Genomic DNA, 27494 nt, shown 5'->3' with positions numbered 1-27494 from the left:
GGTCCTACTGTTTTGTATTATTCTGTAGGTCGACTCTTCTACGAACTTGCCTTTTCGAAAGAAGCACAGACCTGGTCGTCGTCGAGATGCTACGAAGTGTGGCTAGTCAAAGTCACCCTGGTCAAGGTCGTGCAGGTCTTGACAGGTCACCGAACGATAAGATCGCAGGAGACTATGAGGCGTTGTTGCGACTGCTGGGCCATCTGGTGCCCTCGAAAGTTGATTCTCATGTGTTTACAGATAATGAAAAGAGCTGTATCTACACGAACTGGATCAGTTGGTTCTCCATTCTAGTATACAGGCGTATAGAATCACTAACGTGTACACATGATTGCAGAAGCTGGGAAACCTCACAATTTGGTCTGCTCAGAGTGTCGAAGTCCAGATGATTTGATGCTCTGCGAGACTTGTTGTAGGTCGTACCATGCGCGATGTCTGCCAGATCCTGCTAGACCTGCTTCTACAGGCAATTTTTATTGTCCTTCTTGCAGAGACAAGCGATGGGATCTGACGCCGCCTCTCATCAACTCATTGGCGGCTTCACCAGGTGTCTCTCGGAGCAGCACACCTGTTCCACCCCCGGCTATAATGCATAGTCGCACAGGTCTGGCAGCCATTCTGAGCACACAGACAAGTCTGCAAAGCTCTCCTGTTCATTCTTCGCCGGTTGATAGTCAGCAGCAGGGGGCCCAGAATGTGCTGACCATGGCATCAAGCTCTGACCTCATGTCTCGAGCGCGACACTTTTTAATCCAGCACGGGAAGTTTCCTACAACTCAAGATTTTCATCCCGAGCTCTTGTCAAATTTGGGGACCATGATGTTGGAGCTAGAGTCACAACAGTTGTTGCTCCAGGAAATCCAGGACTTGCGAGAGGAAAATGCCAGCCTGAGAAGAGAGGCCTTGAAAACCAAGCATTATTATCCCTCTCGAATGCCGATAAATGAGTCTGCTCTCAGTTCCCCTTCTTGCCTATCACCTAGGATTCAGACTCCATCTCCCGACACAGCTGGAAAGTCATGGGATAGAATTGTTATGGATTTGATTTGATTTGATTGATTGATTGGCAACCTTGCTCACGAACGCAATTTTTTTATCGTTGCTTGCCTGTCGCTAGGCTTTGTGAGCCCTCGGGAGCTGTACCAGGTCGCATCAGCAGAGTATGCATGCGACTTGATGGGGAGTGAAACAGAATGCCCGTCTACAAGCCATACACCCACCGTTGTGTTCGACAAGTTTTTAGTCGACATTGTGGAGACATCTGGCCGTGTCCCGAAGAGTCACGTTGCGCATGATTGGTAAACTACAATTACCAGAGCCACAAGAGCCACAATTGTTGATGCCACACCCTCTGTCGACAGTCCAGGCTCCACACTCAAGCTTGCTTGTCCAGTGCAACTACGACTGTTGGTCCATGTTAGCGTCCTCTTCTAACATTAAAGAACTCGCTCTGGACGAAAAATGTCAATCTCTTCAAAGTGAGAACAGACACATGCCAGATGAGGGACTGTTGCATTCCTCCGTCTTTCGCCTGTAGATAGCCGGGTTTCCAGCATTATCTACTTGCACAATCATGCAATGCTCATGCAATGCGGGGAATTGATTGAGCATTGGGAAAGCAAACAGGCTCTCCACTGGCTTCGGTTGGGTTCTTGAAAAGATTTCTCCGCATTGCAGCTACTAGTGACTACTAGTTAGACTATTTATGCCATTGCATCTTCCCGAACCCCCATTGGGAAGTTCTCCCTGCTAATCCCGGCGGCCGGAGCCACTCCGCTGCATGCTTTCTAGCATTAGTATGAGGGGTGCATCTGGGCCGATGATGATCTCAATGTGATTGCTACGTTGTAAGGTCACTACAATGTGACATGGAAAATGAGGGTTTTGACGCGGGGAAGGGGTTTAAACGTACCTTTCCAGCCACCAGCCCCTGGAATGCTTGTATCATTTGGCCTACGCCGCGCACATCGAACCTGAGTTGATTTTTTCCTTCACCAAAACAGTGGATGCCTCAGTTTTGATTACATGTTGCGAGCTAGACTATTCCAAAATGGCATCTTCCTGGTCGAAGGGAGTTCCGCTGGCCGTGCTCAGTGCACTTGTTGCATCAACATTCGTGCATGGTCACCAGAACAGAGATTCGAACTTTGACGTGTTGGACTATGTTGACCCGCTCATTGGGACGTCAAATGGTGGCCATTCCTTCGCCGGAGCGACACTGCCCTTTGGCATGGCCAAAGCAGTAGCAGACACGCAAGGCGAGAATCAAGCTGGCTTCGCATACGACACCCAGGTGGTGACCGGCTTTAGCCATATGCACGACAGCGGAACTGGTGGATCACCATCCTTGGGCAATTTCCCCCTCTTTGCTCATGCGAGCTGTCCGGGGGATGACCTCAATCAATGCAAGTGGCAGCAGCCTGATCGGGCGGTTGCGTGGGTGCCAAACTCCCCCAAAGCCCGACCAGGCTACTTTAGCATCGCATTGGAGAATGGCGTAAATGCCGAGATGACAGTGACGAACCGGTCAGCCTTGTATCGGTTCAAATTCAGCGGCGCCTCCGGACCGCTCAGCCCGGTGATTCTAGTCGACTTGATCGACCTGCCCCAGTCCCGCACGAACGGTACCGCCTCGGTGGACCCATTGACGGGACGATTGACCGGTAACGGCACTTTCAATCCGAGCTTTGGGATAGGCAGCTACGTTCTTCACTTTTGTGCTGATTTCAAAGGCGCCGAACTCCGTGACACGGGCGTGTGGCTGAAAACCCGGGCGGGTACGAACCAAACGACAGTCTCGGTGACTCCGGATGGCACAAACACCGCGTCGACTCTTTCTGCTGGAACTTTTGCCCGATTCCATGCCCCAGCCGACAAAACCATTTTGGCCAGGGTTGGGGTGAGCTTCATCAGCGTCGAACAAGCATGTTCCAATGCAGAAAGAGAGCAGCCGGACTTTGACTTTGACGGCACGGTATCTGCGGCCGAAAAAGCATGGAGAGAGAAGTTGCAGGTGATTGAGGTTGACGCAGAGAGCGTCTCTGCTGATCTTCAGAAAGTGTTTTGGAGCGGAGTGTACCGTACCATGATCAGTCCCCAGGATTACACGGGAGAGAATCCGCTGTGGCAGAGTGAGGAGCCGTACTACGACAGCTACTATTGCATCTGGGACTCATATCGTGGGGTGCATCAGTTGCTCACATTGCTCGACCCTATCTCGCAGTCACGGATGATCCGGAGTCTGGTAGACATTTACCGCCACGAGGGATATCTCCCAGACTGCCGCATGTCGCTGTGCAAGGGGTTCACTCAGGGAGGCTCCAACGCCGACGTTCTCATTGCTGACGCATATCTCAAGAACGTCAGTGATGTAGACTGGGCTACCGCTTATGAAGCTGTGGTCAAGGACGCAGAAGTCGAGCCAGCCAACTGGAATGTAGAAGGCCGAGGGGGCCTCCAGAGCTGGAAGACCCTCGGGTATATCCCGACCGATGATTATGATCCGTATGGGATTGGCACGCATACGCGCAGTATCTCGCGGACGGTGGAGTACGCGTACAATGACTTTTGCATTGCGGCGCTGGCCAAGCGGCTGGGCCATGACGCCGACTTTGAAAAGTACATTCAACGCTCGACTAACTGGCAGAACATGTTTAAAGAGGATCAGAGGTCGTACATCAACGGGTTGGACACAGGCTTTGCCGGGTTCCTACAGCCGCGCTACCTCAACGGAACATGGGGATTCCAGGATCCGATCTTTTGTAGTCCGCTGTACAACTTTACCTCGTGCTATCTCAATCCCGCTGGACACGAGACCTACGAGGGGAGCTGCTGGCTCTACACATTGTGAGTTTCCATCCTTCGTTTTGTGAAGCACAGAAACAAAGATGGCCACTGACCCGCTGCCCTCAGCTACGTACCGCACGATATGGCCTCTCTCATCACCCGTCTCGGCGGTCCAGAGACATTCACCTCGCGACTGTCTTACCTGCATGATTCGGGGATTCTCTACGTGGGCGACGAACAAGCTTTCCTGCCGGCTTTCCAATTCCACTATTCCGGCCGACCTGGCCTCTCCGCTGCGCGAGCACACTTCTACATCCCATCCCAGTTCAACGCAACCATCCCAGGAATCCCGGGGAACGACGACGGCGGCGCGATGGGCGCATTCGCCGTGCTGAGCATGATGGGTCTCTTTCCGGTCCACGGACAGGACGTCTACCTGATCACTCCGCCATTCTTCAAGGAGGTCAGCATCCGCAACCAGGTGACGGGCAAGGTGGCAACCGTGCGGAACACCAATTTCGACCCCAGCTACAAGGCGATCTACATCCAAAGTGCGAAACGCGACGGCAAGCCCTGGACGAAGAACTGGATCTCGCATGATTTTTTCGTGGACGGGGGCGTTCTGGAACTTGAGCTGGGGCCGGCTGAGAGCGCTTGGGGCACCCATGTGGAGGATTTACCTCCGAGTCTAGGCGGCTACAGGATGTAGATGTAACAATGCAGGAACCATGCATTAACTGGGTATATAACATTGCGATTCGTATTCAATTCGTAAGACCAGACCAGACCACGACCACGACCACGACCCGCGTGGTTAATGTCTAACTTCAGTCTACCACTCCAACCGATCATCATGCACCAGCTGCACATCGTACCGCTCCTCACCCCTCCATACCCGGCCAGGGTCATTACAAGCCGCAATCGCCCTCCGCAAATCTGTCACAAGTCCCGTCGGACCACTAGCAAGCACGCGCGTGGGGCCGCGTACCGTCCTCGCCACGAAATCAGTAACATGTGAGGCAACATCAGGATGTCGATCCACCCCGGCAAAGCCACCGTCACCGGAGTTGGAGCCCATGCATTGCACGGTAAATGGCGCCTCCCCGTCTTGGGAGGCAGTAGACTCAGTCCGCTGCATGGCGTCGCTGACGAGGACTTTCTTCTCCAAGTCCTGCGCTTTGGCCTGGGTGCTGGCGTCGCCCTCACGCGTGACAAACACCCTACTCCGGAAATTGGCGCACAGCTCCGCGGCAGCCACCAGCTCGTCCATCTCGGACTGGAGACACTCCATATCTGCCTTGCGGCGGATGACCCAGATGAATTCGACTAGACCCCTTCGGGACGCGAAGCCTGTCTGGCGGGATAGTTGAAGTAGGACGGGCAGGACGAAAGTCACGCCTGTGCCGCCTGCGATGCAGAGGATGTTGACGTCCTTTTGCAGGAGTTCAGTGCTTAGGATGGACTGGCCGTATGGTCCGGCCAGCACAATGGATGTTGAGGGCTGGTCGCTTCGGGCCAGAAGAGCGAGCTGGCGCGTCAGGCCGGCCTTCGCGCGGATGATGTATGTGTGTGTTTGCTCGCGGCCGGGTGTAGGGACGCTGCAGGGCGTCATGGGGTGGGATTGCCAGATACTGAGGTCTGGGAAGCAGAGGTAGAAGTGCTGGCCGATGGACCAGGGGTGGTACGAGAGGGTGAAATCGAGTCTGATGACGTCGCTGTCTGTGTCGTTGGGGAAGGAGGTTATTTGCGCCGAGGGGATGTGCATGCGCAGGTTGCCCGACGCGGTGGTATGTAGGAGGGCAGTGCGCAGGAGACGCACACCCCGGTCTAACAGCCAGACTGTCAACGAGGCGATCATCCAGCAGGACAGCATGGCCCAGTGGCCCCAGCAGGCGCCGACATAGACCATGGCCACGACATAGTGCGACTTGCGGAAGAATTCGTACCCCGTCAATCGGACGCACCATTGCGCGGAGCAGAAAACCAAGAACGAAAGCAAGATCATGGCGACGACCCCCCAGATCATGTACTCTTGTGCGATGAACTCGTTCCACGTGGAGGGCTGCGGTTGGTAGAGCTTGCCCTCGATGACGGTCCAGCCGATGGTGTGCAGGACGGCCTGAATGTAAATGATGTAACCGAGCCAGCGGTGGAGGAAGAGGAAGTGGTGGTGCGGGATGCCGGTCAGCAGCGAGAGAAGGGACTCGCGCGTGGACAGGAGGACGGCCAGCGGAGTGAGGGCATAGGCTAGCACTCCGAGCCGGTCCGCCCAGGGCCCGAGCCCCACGCGGGTCTGATGCAGGTTGGGATAGCCTTTGACGGGGCTGTACCAGGTTTTGTAGACGATGCCGACAAAGGAGAAGATGGTGAGGTAGGCGATTAGGATGAGCAGGACGAGGATGTTGAAGCCGGTTGTGTGGCCGAATATGCCGGGGAGCCATCCTCGAAGAAGATGGCGGTGGTAGGCTGATTTGAGGGATTGTTGACAGCGGTAGATGAAGCTCTGAGGCGGATTCTTTCCCGTCTCTGCATCTTGAGGGCAAGGATGCGATGTGCGACGGACGCGGATGAGCCGTCTCAACGCGCAGAGCACCAACACACCGAGAATTACACCCCAGAGAATGGCACTGTAGAGAATGGACAGATCATGCGAATGATACACCGTGTCGAGATAGTCGCATTTGCCCTTGTCGGTGGTGCATGGGAGTTGGCGGTTGTAGTAACCCCAGTGATGCTCGACCCCGGGGCCGGAATCGGGGATGTCCATATAGTGGGCGCGTGAGGAGAGCATCTTGACTCCTGCTACTGCGAGGCAAACGCCATGACAGACAGATGGAAGCCATGAGCGATCTTATACTCGACCGACACAGACAGCAAATCTAGATGCGACAAGAGAGTGGGCTGCCAAGAAGGAAATCTGCTCAACGGCGTTGCCAAGTTTTCCGCGTGTGGAGATTTCCACTTTTGTTGTTGGAATGTTCAGTCAGTTGTTGCAATCTGTTCTTCGGATGCTTCATGGTGTGGATCAAGTTGGGTAGAATGGTAGAATGCGTTCACGTATAGACTCAGTGTCATCATAGAGGTAGAGTAGATATGTATAAGATGTTGATCTGTAACCCGGAGATGCGACGAAATGACAACGCCAAGCAAAGAAACAGATAATGTGCTCAAATGGGATCACATCTCCACTCACTAGTCCGTAGACAGCTAAGAGTCAGACATCTCCTCTATCCTAGAGACTAAACAGACCAGCGTCTCGAATCGAGTTCAGGCTCACTCCTCCCCCACGCACGCCCAGCACAATCGCGGTGGTCAACACCACCGTCGAACTCACCGTCAGCACCAAGTTGCGGAATGCCCTCATATACCGTGGCTTGAGCACTCGTTCCACATTACCCGCGAATTTAGTCGGATCGTTGGTTCTGGGGAATGCTTCTGTAGGCACATCTTTTTGTAGAAACTACCACCCATCAGCGTCGTCCGTGGACATGAGCAACTGAACGTACCTCGCACAATGGCTCCCATCCATCCTCAACACTCCATTCCAGCAGTCGCTGAGGAGCCACCAGCCCCCGGATCATGGCACAATACTCGCGATACACCCATCTCCCGTTCTTCGCGATGGCCGTGCGCGCCGACTTCCCGCGAAACAGCCCCGGATAGCCATGCGTGACAAACAGCTCCCACAGCCAGAAGAGATCCGCACAAAACAGCCGCATCACCCACAGGAACCAGCGGTCCGCAATCTCCTCCAGCAGAGTCTTGATGGCACTGCGATGCCACGCATCCATGTCCTTCCTCGTGTTCAAGATCACCAACGCCTCGGGATACGCCTCCACCAGCTCAGCCGCGAAGAACGACGCCGCTGTATCCACCACCGCATCGCAGTGTCCCAGCAGCGCGTCGAATTCTGCACGCGACACGCGGAACTCGCCGTCCTCCTTTCCGTTCCATTTTGCCCGCGCCAGTTTCGCCCATCCCTCGATGTACCCCGCGTTCTCTTCGAAGGAGATGTCCCACCCGTGGTATGGGGTTAGACCAAGCTGCCGCAGCGCGACGGCCAGGCTCTCTGTGGCGGACCGCGGGAGGCCGACGCAGATCACCTGCATGGGCTTGGTGCGGGTGCGAGCCGGTGGCTTCGGGAGGTTGTAAAGGGTCTCCTTGAGGGTTTCCTTGAAGGTTTCCATTTTGACCGGGCTGGGCTGGGCTGAGAAATGTGCCACAGGATCTGTTTGACTGGTTCCCTGGTTCAGTCGGGTTATTTATACAGCTTGTTTGTTAGAAATGTGGTACGATCAGGCGTAAGCGGGTTGGTGAGTGTAGCTGCAAGAGGCGTCAGCATTGTGATGACGGTGTAACCGTAAACCGTTGGACTGAATGCGCTGTCAGAGCCCAGCCTCGTGTTACATGGGATGGGACATGGGGTTCGGACTGCCCGATGCAACTGCAGATGGTGGCTGATTGGCGCTCGTATACGCTGACTGTTGTTTTTCTGGCAGCTTCTTTGCTGAGGAGTTGATTTACTACTACCTGGGATGGTTCATTCTTTATTGAACTTCACTATTCATCAAAGATCCATTCTCATCTGCATTCACTGGCTCCAGCCAAATAGACAACAGCCCACTCACTCTGGCGGCACATATTCCAGCTCGTTCCTCCTCTTCCGCCCATCTCCAATTTTTCCAACTTTCCATCTCTGGAGCAAGAGGGACAGATTTATTTCACATGTTTCATCTCCTGGATCAAACAGTTTTGGACTCAATCATTTTGCACTTGTCGCGTGGCACTGAAGACCCCGGTCAATGCTGTTGATTGGGGGTCTTATTCCTTGGCCGGAAGTGAGTTGTCCGTAGCCGGCTATTTCATGACTGTACTGACTTTTTTTTTCTCCAGTAGCTCTGACGCAGCGACTGAACATACCGTCCAAAACCGCTTGGAATATCGTGTCGAGGCGCCATTCGTGGTGAGCAAATACCTCTGGCGGAGGGACAGTTACCACCTCTTCCTCACCTCGTCGCTCGACCATGGCATACTGGAAACAAGAAAACGCAAGGTAGTACGGATCATGGTCGGCACATTCGAGGCTCTCCACTGACATTATTAGACCACTCAATAAGACCCATCTTGGGCTCACGCGGGGCCATCTCGAGTTTCAGCGTTACGGCGCGTGGATTCGCACCAAGATCGCAGAAGACCATCAACACTGGCAAGGAAAGACATTGCTATAAACGCACAGCTCGGTTCATCTCTATGGCAAGATCAAAAGCCACAGTCATTCTGGACCCAGCCTATGTCCTAAAAGACCACATCCGTTGCATTCCCAGGCCAACTTGGTCGGAAAACTGCTACCACCATCTTTGGTCAATTCGACCGATTCTCACGTCCTCGCAACATCATGGCTTACCAACCGTGTAGGCAGAATAAACGGATTCAACTGAGCCTCAGCCTGTCAGACGAACGCACTGACTTCTATGAGCGAGCATCTAAGCTCCATGTCCGGGAATCAGCGTGGAACAGAGAACATATGAGGCCGCTCGGGGTCGTGCCCCTTGATGACTGTCCCATATGCAAGATATACAAAGCCCAGTACCTACCCCAGACAAACGACCCAGGCGTCTGGTCTGTATAGCTTCTCCGTATTCTACATCTCTGATAGAAAATCAGTATTTCGCCAACTCGGACAATGAGCAACCTGTACCCTACACTCTCCGTCGGCAGGCAGGGGAGGCCATCTTCGATATGATTCTCCCCAAGAACAGATACGATGAATCAGACTCAGAAGGACCAAAGGCAGTAGAACTCATATAATCGCTCCTCGGACCAAGCGTCGAGCAGCTACAGCAGTGAACTTCACACAACCAGCAGTTGGCTGGGATGAGTCTGGTACGCAACAATGCAACCAGAATAGCCAAAGACCCAGTGAATCAAGCGCACTCGGGCCCTGGGCAATGGGTGCACACTCCAAGTGAAGTTATAATCTGCCTCGACAAGACAAACATACCAGCCGAGGTTGCTTTGGACAACTACGCCGCATGGTGTATTGAACGCCATATGACATGGCAGAACGTTGAAGTCAGGGCGCGCGACAACACATCAAGGCCATGAGGCTTGTTTTCAGTGAGTCGAATACTATGTCTACTCCCCCTTCCAATCAACTTGAACTTGAAAAGCAACCTCACCCTGCATGAACCTGCCGACACCTCGGTGGAAGGGTCACGGACACTGGCCTTCCTGAACCGCCTGGCAGCCACCAGCCAGGCGACAGAGCTGATCAGGGTTGCCACCGCGGAAGGATATGACACTGAGCCAGATGGAGTAACCACCACGGCCCCTGAGACAAGACTCCAGATTCAGGGACGCATGACCCTGTCGGCGGTGCATCCCCCTGAGAATATCACTCTAGCACCATTTAACAGGCCGTGCTGACTTGGTGTTGATACACCAGGATATTGCTTGCCTTCAGTCAGCCACTGCCTACCAAGCAAGCACATTCCAATATAGCTAGCTTTGCAAGCCGCCCATCGTCCCACCGCCACCCCAGAACATCATCGGCCCTGTCACGAGGAATCCAGAAAACATCATTCGGTTCAAAGGATTTCAAACCGACAAGAGAATCGCCGGCAACTGAAAGCAGTGTCAGTAAGAGCGCAGGATTTTCAATCTATCAATCTGCTCCTGTGGACAGTGGATGCAAAGCAGGACAGACTCAATTGACAGACAGGGTTCCAGTGCAGCTGACCGGCCGTACCCCCCTTCAATCCCTTGTACACACTCTCCATTTAAGATCCTCACAATCATATCAAGCCCACTCGGAGTTGGATACTCTGAAACTTATTTTCGTCCCAATAGAGACAAAGATCTTTGACTGGTGAGCGACTCGATCACGTCAATATGGCCAGGGACGTTACCGATACGGGTCCCGCACTTCAGGGGTCTCCCTGCCGAGGCCATTGAAGATGAATCGGACGAATCGAGCCTGCCGTTGTCCACCCTGCTGACTTATTGAAGTTGCTTTTCATGATATCACTACTGATCCAAACCTCAACCACTATCCATTCTGGGTAGAGGCTTTTCACCACACTGGCATGAGCTGCCAATATGTAGTGGCCCAGGATACACAGATTGCCCATGCTATATTCGGTCAGGTGCCTGTCGTGACCGATATCATTCAAACTTGGCATACAAAGATTTGCTATTGAAGACCGACTCCGTGTGATGGTGCAGTCCAGTGAATTGAGTCAATTCTTGCATATATGGCTAAAAATCTTATCAAATAATCCCAACCTTGAGTCTTGGACGCGAAATCGCACAGTTTGGCTCTAACCATAGTTAGACCTGCCTGAACTCGGGCTGAATGCAACTTTAGTCTTAACTGAGGGGTGCTGTAACCTACACATGGGCCGAAGAAGCATGTGTGGAAGAGATATTCATGTATGACTGGAACCTACAAAGCCTGACGCCTGGCTAATGTTATCACGCGGCAACTGCTGACGGCAATAATACAATATTTTTAATCTCTGAGGACAAAGAGGAGAGGCTTATAGTAGACACAACTTAATCAGATAAGCAGCTTCTGATATTAGTCTCCCACGTACTAGACCAGACAGAATCGAGCCATGGTCTCCTATAAGCGCCATTGTCCTATGGCGTTCAACATAAATTCATTTTTGGGTATGATATCTGAATTATAGCTCAACGTAAGAGACTTAGATGCTGTCTATACACTCTCACTTGCGTTCATGTAGTAAGCTAGTACATAGTCTGGATAGCTACCTGCACACCACAGTCAACTACTATGACGGCTGGTGTTGATATATACATACACTCTTTCTCCAGTAGGCTCAAGTGATGTAGATGAATAACTGGTTGTCGAGTAGTTATATAATCTACCTCAACTAACAATCATTTTCTTCAACAAGTCCAATAATCCCCTCGAGACCACTAGCTCACCCATGACCAACAGACCAACCCTACGTCGGCCCCTCATTGTTGGACGTCACGGGAGTCAGGTTTGGTTCACACTTGAAGTCCACCACACACTGTTCATTTACTTCTCCAAGACCCCCAGGAGCAGCGACAGGGCTGCCGTGGTACTCCACGCCCTCGTAGCTGGCCGAACAGCCCTCGAAGTTCACATCCCAGGAGGCAACCCACATGATGTCTTCAGGCAGTCCGAGAGATTTACCGTCCAGAGTCTGCCAATGCATATCGACGGAATCACCCGAGATACCACCCAGTGTAGGTCCATTTTTGTAGCCCACAATGAAACCGTATTCGTCGTTGTAGACTGGGGTCTATTCACGGGATGAGTGTTTTGTCTGAGAGATGCTGAACAAAAAGGGAGGGTCCATACCTGACCAGGGCCGCCGCTTCCAACGACCTCCGATAGATCTGCCCATCCGGTGATCTGGCACGTTGCGCTCGTCTTCGTGGGAGCCGGTTTACTCGTCGTTGTTGTTGTCGTCGTTGTCGTCGCTGGGATGGGCGTGCAGTTAGGGAGGGAAGTGCATGTCTCGGATAGACCGACAGCTGTGCAAGCCGAACAGATGGCCGTGTCGGTTGTGGTTACCGTCAAGGTTGTCACCGCGACAGTGTTGGTGGGAAGTGTGGTGTAGGCGCAGCTGTTGGGCGGAGTGACAATCGTATTGGAGGAGGGTGCGAAGGTCGACCCGGAACAGACGCAGTACTGGCTGGTGATTCCCCGGTCTGGGTCCTCCCCGTAGAAGTCGCAGGAGATGAACGAGGGTGTTGGGGATGCTGGGTCCCCGGTGATAGTCGTGTCCCCTGCGGGGATGGTCCATGTCAGGGTATTGGAGGGGTCGGGGGCCATGGTGGTGTAGTCGGGCGCCGGCGGGTCCAGGGTACAGGCGGGACAATTGGTGGTGATGGTTGTTGTTATGGTTGTGCCCAGGACCTCGCAGGCAGTGGTGGTTCGGCAAGCAGTCTAGCATCGTTAGCGAATGGATACCGTGTGTCCATGGCAAGAGTGAATACCTGAGTAATGGTCGAGGAGCTGTCCATGCCCGTGCTGGAGTAGCTGCTGATGTACTCGGTGCAGATATCGGCAGTGTGCGAGGTGGAACAACTGTTCGTGTCGTCGCCTCCTCCGTTGGATCCACCTCCACTGCTGCATCCACGACCGATACAGTGGCCTCCACCCCGACAGCCTGGGCCAATGCAGCCACAGATGAGGCACGGGGGTTCCGGAATACAATTCGCAGTGCAGATGTGTCCGTTCTTCGGGTTGTTGCCCGGCCGGGGGGTGGGAGACGGTGGGCCTTGAGTAACGTGGACAGACCCAGGGCTTCCCGGTGGTGGCGGCGGGGGAGGAATAATTGAGGTTGGGGAGGAAGTTTGGGAAGGCCCCGTGTAGGGGGGATATGGGTCCGGACTGTATGTGTACCAGAAGGGAGTTCCCGTAGAAATCTGGGTTTGGGTTGGGGGTGAGTCCTCCGTCAGCAGAATAGGGGGAAACGGCACACTGCTTGTGATGTAGACGGTTACAATCTCAGTGTCGGTCCATTCGTAATTCCAGACCTGGATGAGATCCGTCGTCACGGGAGGCAAGGTAATAGTGGTGACCGTCGTTCCAGTGGTATACCCTGTTGTCGTGATGTTGCCGTTCAGCGATTCGATTAGGGGCCATGTCTCCTCTAGGGTCATCGTCACTGGAGGCCGAGAGATTGTGGTTGGAGTTGACAAGGACCAAGGAGGGAAAACAAACGTGCATGGCGGATAGCAAGCCACTGTCGGATCAGGTTCGGACCAAATGTCAGGGCTGATGTACACAATATTGCTGGCATCGGCGTCTGCAAACGTCTGATTCAAGTCCATGGCCCAGTCAGATGTACCTCCAAAGTTCAACCCCTGGACCCATGCGAGACGATCCCAGTAGGTTGAAGGATTCATCCACGAGACCCACTGGGTCTGATTGTAGACAAGAATATCGCCATCGTCCGACGAATACTGCTGAACACCGCCACCAGCAATGATCTGTTCGATCTCGTAGTTGGAGAGATAGCCAGCGGTGTCGGTGCACTCGCCTGGCGTGGCGCCGGACATTGGACCGGTATATGTGCAATCGGCCGTATAGCAACCTGCCTCGGTCATTTGAAAGCTCCGCCCATACAGCGCCATTCCCACCAGGATTTTGCTGGCAGGAACACCGGCCTTGGTGATCATAGCGAGAGATTGAACCGTCTCGGTCTTGTTCACCTGGGAGCGGAGGCAGTTTCCGCCAGGACATCCGGGACTGAGTCGATGTTGTCAGTATCAGAGTAATAGATGGATCAGAGTAAGCGTGTATACTGACTCGGAGAAGGCATTGTTATAATCCCACTGCCCGTGGAGATCATATGTCATGAAGACGATGTAGTCCACGACCTGACTGATCTCGGCGATGGGGAAGGCTTTCAAGTACCAGAACGATGCCGGCGCAGCAATAGAAATCGTCTTGCCGCTGGGCAAAATGGACCGAAGCTCTTGCAGGAATGCCAGATAGTTTGGTCCATCGTCCGGGCTACCGGCTGGGATTCCAGGGATATCCGGTGCGCCGGGATATTCCCAGTCGAAGTCAACACCATCGAGATTGTTATTGACCACAAACTGCAGCAGGGTTAGCCGTGCCCTGAAACCCCGCGGCAATAGGGAAGACATGCCTGCGCAACATTACTGGCAAACTGTGCTCGATTGTCCGCGGTTACCGCCGTCCTCAAGATGTTGAAAGTGGAAGGTTGTGTGGAAAATGCCCAGCCACCAAATGACACAATTCGCTTGGTTCCGGTCAGGGAACGGAACTGTTGGAATTGGCCCTGCACAGCACTCATGTCGATCTGATAATCATACGTGATACCTCCAAAGGCAAAGTGCTGGTGGCAGACTGTCAGCAGAGGGGGTATCTTGTATGTCTGGTTTCAGATATTATACATACCACATGCGTATAGACACTTGTGTCAATGTTGTTCACCTAGGAGACCCTGGGTTACCTCTGGGGTTGCTATGTCAGACGCTGAGAGCCACTTACGCTCATGTGAAGACAGGGTCGCTGAAAGTTCCAGGCTTCGTAATACCCAAGTCTCATAAATTCGCTTGGGGGACTACCATTACCCACGATGTCCATCCCGCAGTTTGAGATACAACCGTTGGTCCCCGGCTGTGCTGTTCCTGGGGCGCCGGTGTCTGCCGGATCTGCGATACAAAAGTCCGTCGTGATACCGCATTGGCCCCAGATGTCGCAGCATGCGTTCAAGGGGCAAGGATTGAGACTGGCCAGGTCGGACATATTGGCTGGTGCAGTGGTATTGGGGACTTGCGGTCCACAAACAGCGTTGGCGATGGGCGCCGGCATGGGTGGTGTGCCCGTACTCAAGCAAATCACCTGGCCGATGTACAGGGACTGACAGCCTGACCAGCCCCATACATCCGAGTTTCTGGACTCGAGTTGTGTGACGGTCATGGAATTGGCTGCGGCAATTGCCGAACATGTGTCGTTGGTCTGGATTGAATATGTTGCGCAGCTTCCGTCGGGGTTTGGTTGTGGAGAGAAGTCAGGCAATGAACCTGGGGAGCAGCACACATATTGGCCGACAGCGATGTCGTTGCAGAAGTTGGGGTCGCTGTTGTATTGCTGGAGTTCGGCCTGTGTTATATTGCATCTCTGGGCAAGGGACCAGCATCCATCATTTGCGATGGCTTGGACATATGTGCATGTATCCCGAGGAAGAACCTTGGTCTTCAATCGAGCTGCGATGGTCGTATTGTCGCTCCTGACAGTAGTATGTCTGTTCAAGACGTTGATGGGCGTGTTGGACCACACTTGCTGATTGTCCGCGCCAGTCAGGCACTGCCCTTTATCCCATACTTGGAGCGCATTGAGAACGGATGCCAGATTTCCGGTGGCATCTGCAAAGACTCCCAGCGTTTGGGCGGTCTTGTTCCCATTCTCACACGCCTGGGCAGCGAGCTGAGACGCCTTCACCGGGCCTGAGGGTGCCGAATTTCCAAAATTCTGAAGGATATCCACAGCACTTGCTCGCTGAATATCGGAGCCGATGTAGACACCAACGATGACATCCTTGGACTGCGAGAGGAAAATGCCTTGATCACAGTTGTCACCCTCCTGCAGTAGACGGCTCAACTCAGTGGCTGCAGAGACTGCATTTGCTGAGAAGTCTCTGGTTTTATCACCCGCCCACTGCAGGAATTGGACGTCCCTCGTGGTCTTGATGGATTGCGAAGAGACATCACAGCTGCTCAGGGAAGCGGAACCCGCAGTGAGCGTTTGAGGGGTGGCAGAGTTTGCATCTAGGGCCGCAGCACCACAGGCTCGCAGGCTGATGCGAGCCTTGGGGCCCTCAACTGGGGTATATATGTTGATGTCAAACAAAGAGGTTGCATTGCATAAACGAAGGGAGTGACTGTCATGTATGAACGTCCAATTGGATGGGTTGAGGCCTGCCTTGCTGCACGCGACAGGACAGCTTGAATGAGGGGGATATTGTGCAAGTGCAAGATTCTGTGCAGGTGAAAATGTGTGAACACAAGCAGAAAGGAAAAGGAGAATAGTGCTAGCGTACAGAAAGAAAGGCGACATCCTGCCGATGTGCCTTTGCTTCTATGCCGCTGCTAATGAGCGTGGTGGGAGTTGAACAAATGTGATGGTAAATCATGGACTCCAGAGATGCGTCCTGCCGAACTATATGAGATTCTGGCATGTCACACCAAAGTCGAGCAAAAGGGGAGTTCCACTCAGCCTCATGCAGACATGCGTTCCTAGCACGCGGTTCTGACTCGCTTCTTGAACGAATGTATCATCGGGTCATCGGCACGCTATTTGCAAGGCAGAATCCTCAGGGGCTCAGGCTCGGGCTCCACTAGCCAACGTACAATGGTTAGAGAGCATGAAGCCAGTCAAAACCACTGCTCTAAGGATCTAATTTCTTACGGCCTCGAAGAGTCTCAACGTTGGTTGGGCAGGCGTGTCGATTGGCCAAACAAGAGAACGAGGTCCAAGGAAGACCTCGGGGTTACTTTCTGTATCAACGCGTGAAAGGGACCTTCTTTTGGCGCTTTTTGGTCAAGATGACGAGTGTCATAGCCCCAAGGCCGTGCATTTGAACGGACGAAGGGGGTCCTGTTGAAAAGATAAGTTGTAATCCTTCATCCCGTGGCTGTCTGTCGACGTTCATCTCACTCATATACATTCGTTTTCTCATTCTCGTCTTCCTCGTCTTCACTACGGGTGTCCCTCTCTTTGATTCAGGGCTGGCTGGACGCATTCACCCAGCATGAAGCTACACTTTTTCTGCGGGCCTTTGTCCGCAACACTTCTTGTCTTGTTGTTGTTGTTGTTTCTACTGCAGGCCAGAACCGCAGTCTCTATTCCCACGCCGGTGAATGTCACTACCGACGCCTCTCTTCCCCTTGCTAAGCGAGGCTGCTTCCTCAGCAAACAGGACACGGACGATCTTCCTGTCTGCACCACGCTGAGTGTCCAGTATTTCAACGAGTTGATCGCGGATTACAACTTTTTACCCCAAAGAGACTGTCTGTTCTACCTTGGTCTTGGAGGGGGTAAGGGCCAACAGCTAGCGAAACAGTGGTACTGCCAGAAGCGCAGCTTTGGACGGGGAGCGGTCTCTTGGGATACCGCACTTCCCCAAAAACTTCACAGTGACATGTTCATGAAATACGCCGGCAAGAAAGGGCCGAAGATCGGAGATCCATCCCAGGAAGACGATCTGTTTGGCATCAGTGCAAGTCTCTTGTCACAGGCGATGGGCGAAAGCTGCAACGGAAATGTGTACTTCTTCACCCCCACCGCCAATGATGGAAGCGATCCAATCACCAACGTGTGGTATCAATTTGAATACCCGGCCTTGACACGCGATTCCGCGGCCCGGTCTTCCCCCGTCCTATCCATTCTCAAGGTTGATCCTACCCTCACCGACGCCGATGGGAACTTTCTCGATGAAGGAACAGTCATGTGGACCCCGGCCCACGGCCCCAGCCCGAATGCCCCGCTTGGCGATGGGTATTCCTTCACTTATCAGGGTGAGTTGGAGAGAGTGTGTTTCCGGGGAAATGTGCTTAACTGACAAATCCAGGCTCACTGTGATGGATACAAGGTGATCAGGCCCTCCCAGAAGGAGCTGCCTCGCCCGGCATGTCAAGGATGCAACTGCGAGTGTGAGGAAAAGGATGTGATCATGTGTAGGTGGAAAGAAAAGGGGAATACCATAACATCCTTTCCATTAGTTTAGCTCCTGTTATTTGAAATACCTGCGCGAAATTCGATAGGACATGGAGTCCATTCCAGTATTCTCGAGGATAGGCTAAACGGGATCCAGGCTATGGCTAGGGTTAGCCGAGGTCAGCTGTGCTCCGTAACTTGTAAGTCCGTCGTCCGCCAGGGTCCACCGAGCGTGCAGGCTGTGCAGCCTTAGCTCGCTCAAGCTTTTAATTAAGGCGACCCCAGGAGTCAGTGCGCCTCAGTCCCAGGTCATCCACTGGACCACTGCTTCATTTAGCTTCTGTTCCTGGCCTTAACCGAGAGGCCCGAGCCCCCCTCCCAGGGGTCAGTCAGTGTTTCGGGGACTTCCGCATAAGTCACCCTCATTTCTGAACAAGTAAGAACAAGACAAAACCATAATACTATGGAATTGTTCCCCTTTTTCCCTCCCATCCCTCCGTCCTCAATCTTCCAAAGGTCCGGCTTGAATTTGCTAGGAACAATGCCTACCATCACCACCACTGACGGGTATGCCTTTACCAACTGTGGCCCCTTGACAACGACTTTCACGGCCCCCGCCAGTTGCGCTACTGCTACGGGGAACTATCTGATTGGACTTAACACGACAGCTCCTGTCTGGGAATATGCGGTGCAGTGCTCCACGCTGGGCTACACCGGCTGCATCCCCACGGGGACCGCATCCCTCCCGACTACTCTCAATGACAACCCGAATACAATTGCGACTCAGGTATATTTCTCCCCTGGTCTGTACTGCCCTGCTGGATGGGCTACGAGGGGTGTCGCGGTCCGCGATGCCAACAATGGCCTCAGCGCATCGGGCATCCTAAGTGCCCGTCCCACTCCCACTCCCACAGTTTCGATCCCAACTGCGGCCCCCCAGTGGGAAAACCCGGCGACGCTGTTGATGGGTCTCTTGGACCCGAGTGAGACTCTTGTGATGTGTTGCCCAGAGTAAGTCGCTTTTGTCGTCGGAGAGAAGCTCTTCAGCTAACCTCGCGAGGTCGATGACCGCGGACCTCGCGTACGGATGCTACTCGACCGTCTCGGATTATAGGATCACAGAGGGCTGCCGGCGCGAGATGCCCGCGTCGGATGTTGGCGTATCAACCGAGACCACCGTCGTGGGAGGGACGACGTCCAAGCACGTCGAGAATATCATCGTCGCTACGCAGCCGATTAGCGTCGTGTCGACAACGTTCAGTCCGTCGGAAACCTCTAAGCTCGTTGCTGTGTCGGTATTGCCGATGCTCTCGCTTGTGCATCACCAGTCCGACCTCCCGACTGCTGCAGCCAGCAAGACTGCGGCGGCTTCGAGTTCCGCCGCAAGAGCTGCTCCGAACGCTGTGACCTGGGGTGGATTAGGTGCTTTGTTCGGTGTATGTTCAGTGGTGTTACGTGCTGTTTTGTTCTGATAAGGGGGTGCTTTTAATAAAGTAGAATAGCTGTGCCGTTGCGAAGCAGAAAACCTGGCATTGCAAGTAATCTATCTGTCTCTGCGATCAATTCATGAGTCCTAGGGTCACCTTTGCAAAGTCAATATCAAGATTCCAGTTGCTTTCCCTTGTCTTGCTAGCATACATGCGAAGCACCTACCACTACTCTCATCTCAAACAAACTGCATATCCTTCCTTTCAAACCAATCGAAAAAGCTTGTTCGAATCCAATAGCCTGGTGTCCCATCCATGCCTGTGCTGCTTGATGACGCATTCTTCAAAGCCTCTGGTTCAACACTGCGCCAGACACGGGACTCCGCACCCCGGTTTCGATCCCAGTCACCCTCTTCAAATACCCCACCAGTCTCCTTGGCTCGGGCCAGACACAACTCGAACGGTCTGGGAGATGGAAAGATCGAAAACTCACACCCCTGCTGCGCAAGAGTGCGATAGAGCTCGTCCGCCCGGCAAAGCACCTTCTCAAGCCGAGCCACCATAGCATCGCGTTCTTGCTCTGCGTCGCGCTTAGAGAAGCTTATATTGGGATCGGCCCACAGCACAAGCATGATATCCTTGCAGTAGCGGAAATGCGTTTGTATGAGCGTAATAATCGCGTCGTACGCACCCCATGATATCTCGAGTTCTGCGGAGCTGCTGCCCCTGGCAGTTGGATAAAGGTGTGGAAGATTGCAGAAGATTATAGCAGAGCTGACGCAAAATTGGCTTTCGGGAGATACAATCTCCACGTCTTTAGTATACCTGAAAAGGTATTTCAGTCAGACACAGACCAAATGGGATCAAACACCTCCTCGAGCTTCGCAGTTCATCCTAACAACTCACTCCAGTCGTAATCGGGTCAACGTCCACGGGAGCCCCGCATTTCCGGACAACGTAGGGTGTACAGCACAGGTAATTTGACTCCTAATAAGTGTCAAGTGTTGTTGAGTATTTTCTCTACTGCCGGTCGATTCGGTGGTCAGAACAGCCCAGGGCGCTCTGCTGCTGGAGTTCTGCCCTAGGCGTTCCACGTTCAGCTGGAGAACGCCGGAATCGTAGCGGTATAGACATATTTTATCATCTGCTGCATGTTGAAAATCAGGCATGGTGTGGTATGAGAAAAGAATCTAGAGTAAGAAGTGGCAGCCGACGCAGCCTGAACTCCATATTTGAGCATGAGACTGAGCACCCCCCGCCTTTCCGGTGGGGTAACGAGGCTGGATGTGGAAGAGCTTCATCACTTTTTGAGCCATGCTAAGAGTCCTAGTTATAGAGAGTACGGGCACAGTGTGCATAGATCAATGCTTTAGATGGATTTATAGTGTGTGAAGGGTGCAACACGTTAATAGATAATATACTGAGGCGCCGCATATATCAACTCTTGATATAGCACTATACCAACAGGTACAACAATAACATGACGAGGGAACTATGCCACTAAGATAAAGCAAACTCGAATATCAAGTAAAAGTATCAAATGTCAAAGGACCAGTCCTAAACATGGAGCATCAAGAGAAATAAAAAGAACGAACAAATAAGTACTCCGTACTCCGTAAGGGATTCTAGATCTGAGGCGCATAGAAAATCTAAATTAGGCCAAGAGCAGACAATGGCCAACATGATACAGTTCCATGCTCTCTCTCAGCATGGTTCATCAATGCCGACTTACTGTCTAACTCTTCCTTGCAGATGCTGCATTTGACCCGCATGTCTTTCGGATATCGTATGCTTCAAACTATTAGTACGGAGTACACTGCAGCTCACCCGTACCAAGAAGCAGTGTGGGTGGGCCTGTCCTCCCCGTCGCTCCTGAAATTGTTTGGGTCCCGCCTTCCTCTTTGGGCCAACTTGTTTGTGAATTTCCCTTTTAGGCTGCTGTTGCGCCACATCCGGCGGGGGAAAACAATGTTCCGCGTGGCTCGGGACAATTTCTGGAAAGGAGTCGCAGCAGCGCGTCAACAACAGGGTAAACAGGACTTTACAGAACACAACAACGAGCAGTGAGCATATCTCACTCGTCTTTTTTCTACGAGCATGCCGGAGGTTTAGACTGGTCTCTGGTATCTCTTCATTCCTATTACCCTTTTTGTCGCTCGTTGACCTTCCAGGTTTGCCTCTTCTTTTTCTCCGCCTGTCTTTCGGGTCTTCCATTAACGTTCCCTCATCATGGATGACTCTATCATGGAGGGCTCCATCTTCGAGGACGACGGTAGCTCTGACTTCGTCCCAGAGCCAGGACCGGTATGTATCTTCAAATTTTGGCAATTTCTCAATCCAACCAGCTCGTGCTGACACCTGTCTTCGTGTAGAAACCCAGGGCAAAGGCCGCCCCCAAGAAAGCGGCACCAAAAAAATTGACCCAAACAAAACTCACAGCTAAGCCAGCGGCGAAGGCGACCGCTTCAAAAAAGCGATCCAAACCCGATAGTGAGGATGATCTGTCTGACGACATGGGAATGTCCGACGACGACTCGGACTCCTCTCTTTCCCAGACACCTCCCAAGAAGGTCAAAAAGGCTCCCGCTAGCAAGAAAGGAGGCTCAAACCCTCTTGCAGACGTGGAGAATGAATCATTTGGAGGGGATATTGGCGATCAACCTGCAACGTCCACCAATGCGTCAGAGAAGTACCAGAAGGTGAGTCTACTGTTGACTTTACGCCACTCTTTTTGCACGCCAGTATGTAGAGGAGAAGCATGCTAATTGGTGCCATCTACCAGCTTACACAACTTGAACACATTATCAAACGTCCTGATACGTATATCGGGTCCGTCGAACGAACTACTCAGTTTATGTGGGTGTACGATTCGGAAACGGAGGGAATGAAATACAAGGAGGTCTCTTATGTGCCCGGTCTCTACAAGATTTTTGATGAAATCGTCGTCAACGCTGCTGATAACAAGCAAAATGACGCGAACATGGATGAGATTCGTGTGACCATCGACCGCGAGTCGGGCGAGATCAGTGTTTGGAACAATGGTCGCGGTATTCCCATCGAGATTCATGCAAAAGAAGGCATTTACGTCCCCGAATTGATCTTCGGCCATCTCCTCACCTCATCCAACTACGATGACACCCAGAAGAAGGTGACCGGTGGTCGTAACGGTTTCGGTGCTAAGCTTTGCAACGTCTTCTCCACCGAATTCACGATCGAAACTCAAGACTCGCGTCAGAAGAAGAAGTACAAGCAGACCTGGACCAACAATATGTCCAAGATGGGCAAGGCCAAGATCACCGATGCCAAGGGCGAGGATTACACAAAAGTTACCTTCAAGCCCGACTACGCCAAATTCGGAATGGAGGGTATGGACGACGATTTTGAAGCTCTCGTCAAACGTCGTGTGTACGATTTGGCAGGAACTACCAAGGTCGCTGTCAAGCTGAATGGTAGTCGCATCCCAGTGCGCAACTTCAAGAAGTACATGGAAATGTACACCAAGGCCATCCGCCGAGAACGGGGCGAAGAGGACACCAACGCCAAGGACGAAATTATCACCTGCAGTCCAGACCCTCGCTGGGAAATTGGATTTGCAGTCTCGGACGGCTCGTTCCATCAGGTGTCCTTCGTGAACTCCATTGCTACCACCTCGGGAGGAACTCACGTTAACTACATTGCTGATCAAATCTGCGCCAGGTTGGCCGACCAAGTCAAGAAAAAGAACAAGAACGGAGCGACGCTGAAGCCTGCCCAAATTCGAAACCATATCTTCATTTTTGTGAACGCTCTGATCGTGAACCCAGCATTCACCTCCCAGACCAAGGAGCAGCTGACAACAAAGTCGAGCCAGTTCGGCAGCAAATGTGTTCTTGAAGAGGACTTCTACAAGAAGATCCTCAGGACTGAAGTCATGAACAACATCCTGCACTTCGCTCAAGCCAAGGCGGATCAGTTGTTGAAAAAAACGGATGGTGGGCGCCGCACCCGAATGAACAACCCGAAGTTGGTCGATGCCAACAAGGCTGGTACCAAGGATGGTCATCACTGCACCCTCATTTTGACCGAAGGTGACTCGGCTAAAGGCCTTGCCATGGCTGGGCGAGCCGTCGTCGGACCCGACCTTTTCGGTGTCTTCCCCTTGCGAGGAAAATTGCTCAATGTCCGCGATGCCTCTTTTGAGCAGATTTCGAAGAACCAGGAAATCCAAAATATCAAGAACTTCCTTGGCCTACAGCACAAGAAGGAATACACCGATACCCGCGGGCTGCGCTACGGTCATTTGATGATCATGACCGATCAGGATCATGACGGCAGTCATATCAAGGGCTTGCTCATCAACTTCCTTCAGGCTCAATTTCCCAGTCTGCTGAAGATCCCGGAGTTCCTGATCGAGTTCATCACTCCTATTGCAAAGGTTTGGAAGGGCGATCCCAAGAATCCTACCAAGCAACACTCGTTCTTCACCATGCCCGAGTATGAGGCCTGGAAAGAAGAGCACAAGCATGAACGTGGCTGGGAACACAAATACTACAAGGGTCTGGGTACGAGCACGACTGAAGATGCTCAGGTCTACTTCCGTGACCTCGACCGCCATCTGAAGGAGTTCCATACCCTGCAGGATCACGAAACGGAGCTCATTGAGCTTGCCTTTTCGAAGAAGAAGGCCGACGAGCGAAAGGAATGGCTGCGCCAGTTCAAACCTGGAACCTTTCTGGATCATTCCGTCGATAAGATCACCTATACCGACTTCATCAACAAAGAGCTCATCTTGTTCAGTATGGCAGACAATCAGCGGTCGATCCCTTCTGTTGTCGATGGCTTGAAACCCGGTCAACGTAAAGTCCTGTACACGTGTTTCCGTCGCAATCTCAGGAAGGATATGAAAGTTGTTGAACTCGCGGGGCATGTGTCCGGTATGACCGCGTACCAGCATGGTGATGCCTCCCTGCAACAGACTATCGTCGGTCTCGCGCAGACGTTTGTCGGATCAAACAATATTAATTGCCTCGAGCCCAGTGGGAATTTTGGAAGTCGTCTTCAAGGTGGCCAAGATTGTGCTAGTGCTCGTTATATCTACACGCGACTGTCGCCCTTTGCGCGTCGTGTGTTCCACGCCGCAGATGATCCTCTTCTCACTTACAACGAGGATGACGGCAAAAAGATTGAGCCAGAGGTCTATGTTCCCGTTGTGCCTATGATTCTGATTAACGGTGCTGATGGTATCGGCACTGGTTGGAGTTCTTCAATTCCTAACTACAATCCGGAAGACATTGTGGACAACCTGAAGCGGCTGATGGATGGCCAGCCCGTCAAGCCCATGCAGCCGTGGTTCCGCGGATTCACCGGCGAAGTCACTGCTCTTGGAGGCGATCGCTTCAAGTTCAGCGGTATTATCAAGGAGACTGGTGACAAGGAGGTGGAGATTACTGAACTTCCCATCCGCACCTGGACACAGGACTTCAAGGATAAACTTGAGGAAATTATCAAGGCCGAGAAAACGCCATCCTTCATCAAGGACTACAAGGATTACAACACGCACACCAAGGTGCACTTTGTCATCCAGATGGACGAGAAGAACCTCCAGTCCGCCCGGGAGGAAGGATTGGAGGAAAAGTTCAAGCTATCCAAGACCATCGCAACCACCAATCTGGTTGCTTTTGACCCTGAAGGCCGGATCACCAAATACGCTTCTGTCGACGACATCTTGAAGGAATTCTACGCAGTTCGTCTCAAGTTTTACGAACGTCGCAAGGTATGTGGCTCTCACGCCTCGCGTATTTGAAAGCATGCTGACTTGGACGTTATCTAGCAATATCAACTCAACGAACTTCAGAAGGAGCTGGACAAACTCACCAACCAGGCTCGTTTCGTGCAGATGATCATTGACGGTGACCTTGTCATCTCAAAGAAGAAGAAACCTGCTCTTGTTGCCGAGTTGAAAAAACATGGCTTCAAGGCCTTCCCCAAGGTGATTGATGCTGTGAAGGCGGGCGAGGATGCGCCAGTAGTGGAGGAAGAAGAAGACGAGTCTGGCAACGACGAGACCGAGGTTCTATCGAGCGCTTACGATTATCTCCTTGGCATGCCTCTGTGGTCTCTGACCCACGAGCGCGTGGAAAAGCTGCGACGACAGATCGGAGAGAAGGAGGTTGAGATAGACGCCTTAATTAAGCTTTCCAAGGAAGATATTTGGAAGCGCGATCTTGACGACTTTATCAACGAATGGCGATTCCAGCTTGAGGATGAAGCCCGCCGCCAACGCAAGGTCGCTAATATGGGCCGCCGTACCTCGGCGAAGCTCATGACTGCCGCCGGTCGGGGAAAAGCAACCAAGAAGCGCAAGGCGGCGCTGGACGATGATTCGGACGACGAAGACTTTGCGGCTCCAAAGTCTAAGAAATCAGCAGCAGCAAAGAAGACAGAACCTAAAGGCGGTCTTCTCAGCTACTTGGGCAAGCCATCGGCGAAGCCTGCTCCTTCTGGCGATGGAGGCGATTCTGACGATGATTTCGAGGTAGAAGTGCTACCGAAGAAAAACAGGGGGGCAGCAACCAAGGCCACTACCAAGGTAAAGGATGAGGATGAAGTTATGGACGACCTGGGCGAAGAAATACTCCCAAAAAAGAGCCGCGGACCTGCCAAACCAGCACCTAAGCCAAAGGAAGAAGCCGATGACGATTCTGAAGACATCGCTCCTAAGAAGGGCAGAGCTGCCGCCAAGGCGAAACCCAAGCCCAAGGTCGAGGATGACGACGACCTTGATGACGATGAATTCATGGAGATTGCCAAAGCAGAGGCAGCCAAGTCGGTCAAGTCCCAGCCGAATCGGACAAGCAGGAAGATCACAAACTATACGGCCCTAGACTACTCGGACAGCGATAACGGCGACGATCTTCTTGGCGATGTGAGCAAGATGGTCAAGGGCATTGGAGGCGCTACCGGCGACTCCACGACCGATTCACGCCAGCTCTTCTCCGAGCGATCCCGGCCGAGCAGCAGCTCCTCTGGCTTAAAGGTCAGCAGCTCCAAGCCCTCGAAGCTATCCACCGATTTCGATGCGGATGAGACGGACTACAGCAAATTAATCCCTCAGAACTCTCCCCGCCGATCGCTGCAAGTCAAGCCCAAGGAGACCAAAGTCAATGATGATTTCGACATGGACGATGACGATGACGGTGATCCCGTGAAGCCAGCTGCCAAGGCTAAGCCAGTTGCCAAGAAGGGCAAGTCGGCGGCCACTGCTGCGTCCTCGAAGCCCGCAGCTGCCCCTAAGCCGCGTGGCCGCCCAAAGAAGGATGCGGCGAAGCCGGCTGCTCCTGCACCGAGTCTGAAGCAGACGACTCTGTCCCCTGCCGCTAAGGCATATGCATCCAAGCAGGCCAAGGCGACAGCCACCAAGAAAAAGCAGCTTGTCGACGATTTGTCAGATGACGACATCGATGCCATGGCCAACGACATCCTGGACTCTCCGGCAGCTAGGATGGACGTCTCGGAAGACGATGAGCCTCCTAAGCGAAAGACTACGGTCCGGCCAGCTCGTCGGACTGCGGCAGCCAAGAAGACGTACGTGATTGAGGATGACAGCGAGGACGATGATGGAGGAGATTCGGGCGATGACTTTGATGAGGAGGACAGTGAGTAGAGGGAGAGAATGTCCATTGGCGTTGATCGTCTGGATACCCACTCTTTGTTGTCTTTTGTTCCTTTTCCCACGCAACTTCTACTTGGATTCTATGGTCACATCTCGTTGGTGTCGTCTTGTTTATGGGATCTTCCATTAAATTAGCTTCATACATACATACCGAGTTACTATTATTCCTGGGACATAATATGACTCGTGTTACGATGCAAATACGTCTGATTGCTCAAAGCACCCTTATCTTAATCCAGTATTCTCTGAAAGTGGAACTGTGGCAATAGGGTGTGATAGAGCAGTGGGAACGGTTGTGCTGTTGTGTTTAGACGTCTGCGAGGATTAGTGGTGGTCATAGTGAAAGTTTGGCTTGAGGGGTCCAGAGGGCAGAAGAGAAACAATTTCGATGGGATGGCTCTGCTGAGTATGTCATGCAAACTGAAGCAGACGTAAACTA

At 52.7% G+C, this 27494-nt stretch overlaps 9 protein-coding genes across 9 annotated transcripts; 4 read left to right on the top strand and 5 right to left on the bottom strand.

The window, feature by feature from the left end:
• Positions 1-86: 86 nt before the first annotated feature.
• AFUA_6G13765 (PHD finger protein) lies at positions 87-1763 on the top strand (the record flags this gene model as incomplete). Its single annotated transcript, XM_001481425.2, has 2 exons — positions 87-276; positions 338-1763. The coding sequence occupies 2 exons, from the start codon at positions 87-89 to the stop codon at positions 1048-1050; spliced, it is 903 nt and encodes a 300-aa protein (XP_001481475.1). The 3' UTR covers positions 1051-1763.
• A 5-nt stretch (positions 1764-1768) lies between these two features.
• Positions 1769-4495, top strand: AFUA_6G13760 (glycoside hydrolase family 92 protein; the record flags this gene model as incomplete). The annotated part of the gene is made up of 2 exons (XM_746159.2): positions 1769-3846; positions 3913-4495. Exons 1-2 carry the CDS (start codon positions 2051-2053, stop codon positions 4493-4495), a joined length of 2379 nt encoding a protein of 792 aa, XP_751252.1. The 5' UTR covers positions 1769-2050.
• Positions 4496-4618: 123 nt separating this feature from the next.
• Positions 4619-6577, bottom strand: AFUA_6G13750 (ferric reductase family protein; the record flags this gene model as incomplete). Its single annotated transcript, XM_746158.1, has 1 exon — positions 4619-6577. One exon carries the CDS (start codon positions 6575-6577, stop codon positions 4619-4621), a length of 1959 nt encoding a protein of 652 aa, XP_751251.1.
• Positions 6578-7018: 441 nt separating this feature from the next.
• On the bottom strand, positions 7019-7973 carry AFUA_6G13740 (sulfotransferase family protein; the record flags this gene model as incomplete). The annotated part of the gene is made up of 2 exons (XM_746157.2): positions 7019-7246; positions 7293-7973. The coding sequence occupies 2 exons, from the start codon at positions 7971-7973 to the stop codon at positions 7019-7021; spliced, it is 909 nt and encodes a 302-aa protein (XP_751250.2).
• Positions 7974-9999: 2026 nt separating this feature from the next.
• On the bottom strand, positions 10000-10167 carry AFUA_6G13730 (uncharacterized protein; the record flags this gene model as incomplete). The annotated part of the gene is made up of 1 exon (XM_746156.1): positions 10000-10167. One exon carries the CDS (start codon positions 10165-10167, stop codon positions 10000-10002), a length of 168 nt encoding a protein of 55 aa, XP_751249.1.
• A 1750-nt stretch (positions 10168-11917) lies between these two features.
• Positions 11918-16378, bottom strand: AFUA_6G13720 (putative class V chitinase; the record flags this gene model as incomplete). The annotated part of the gene is made up of 5 exons (XM_746155.1): positions 11918-12730; positions 12781-14038; positions 14099-14391; positions 14490-14693; positions 14810-16378. 5 exons carry the CDS (start codon positions 16376-16378, stop codon positions 11918-11920), a joined length of 4137 nt encoding a protein of 1378 aa, XP_751248.1.
• Positions 16379-17072: 694 nt separating this feature from the next.
• On the top strand, positions 17073-19449 carry AFUA_6G13710 (uncharacterized protein; the record flags this gene model as incomplete). The annotated part of the gene is made up of 3 exons (XM_746154.1): positions 17073-17838; positions 18514-18988; positions 19092-19449. The coding sequence occupies 3 exons, from the start codon at positions 17073-17075 to the stop codon at positions 19447-19449; spliced, it is 1599 nt and encodes a 532-aa protein (XP_751247.1).
• A 133-nt stretch (positions 19450-19582) lies between these two features.
• AFUA_6G13700 (uncharacterized protein) lies at positions 19583-20699 on the bottom strand. Its single transcript, XM_077805121.1, has 2 exons — positions 20311-20699; positions 19583-20229 (listed from the first exon to the last, which is right to left on the bottom strand). Exons 1-2 carry the CDS (start codon positions 20571-20573, stop codon positions 19644-19646), a joined length of 849 nt encoding a protein of 282 aa, XP_077661252.1. The 5' UTR covers positions 20574-20699; the 3' UTR covers positions 19583-19643.
• A 739-nt stretch (positions 20700-21438) lies between these two features.
• On the top strand, positions 21439-27256 carry AFUA_6G13690 (DNA topoisomerase 2). The gene is made up of 4 exons (XM_746152.2): positions 21439-21708; positions 21777-22103; positions 22187-25156; positions 25214-27256. Exons 1-4 carry the CDS (start codon positions 21634-21636, stop codon positions 27044-27046), a joined length of 5205 nt encoding a protein of 1734 aa, XP_751245.2. The 5' UTR covers positions 21439-21633; the 3' UTR covers positions 27047-27256.
• The last annotated feature ends 238 nt before the right edge of the window (positions 27257-27494 follow it).

Source organism: Aspergillus fumigatus, chromosome 6, assembly GCF_000002655.1.
Source record: "Aspergillus fumigatus Af293 chromosome 6, whole genome shotgun sequence".
Taxonomy (NCBI): Eukaryota; Fungi; Ascomycota; class Eurotiomycetes; order Eurotiales; family Aspergillaceae; genus Aspergillus; species Aspergillus fumigatus.
This window is presented reverse-complemented; position numbering and strand designations above follow the sequence as displayed.

Coding starts and splice junctions, on each gene's coding strand:
- AFUA_6G13700 (XM_077805121.1), bottom strand. CDS start 20,573: ATGCCTGATTTTCAACATGCAGCAGATGATAAAATATGTCTATACCGC. Junction 20,230..20,310: donor TTGACCCGATTACGACTGGA/GTGAGTTGTTAG, acceptor ATACCTTTTCAG/GTATACTAAAGACGTGGAGA.
- AFUA_6G13690 (XM_746152.2), top strand. CDS start 21,634: ATGGATGACTCTATCATGGAGGGCTCCATCTTCGAGGACGACGGTAGC. Junction 21,709..21,776: donor TCGTCCCAGAGCCAGGACCG/GTATGTATCTTC, acceptor GTCTTCGTGTAG/AAACCCAGGGCAAAGGCCGC. Junction 25,157..25,213: donor AGTTTTACGAACGTCGCAAG/GTATGTGGCTCT, acceptor GACGTTATCTAG/CAATATCAACTCAACGAACT.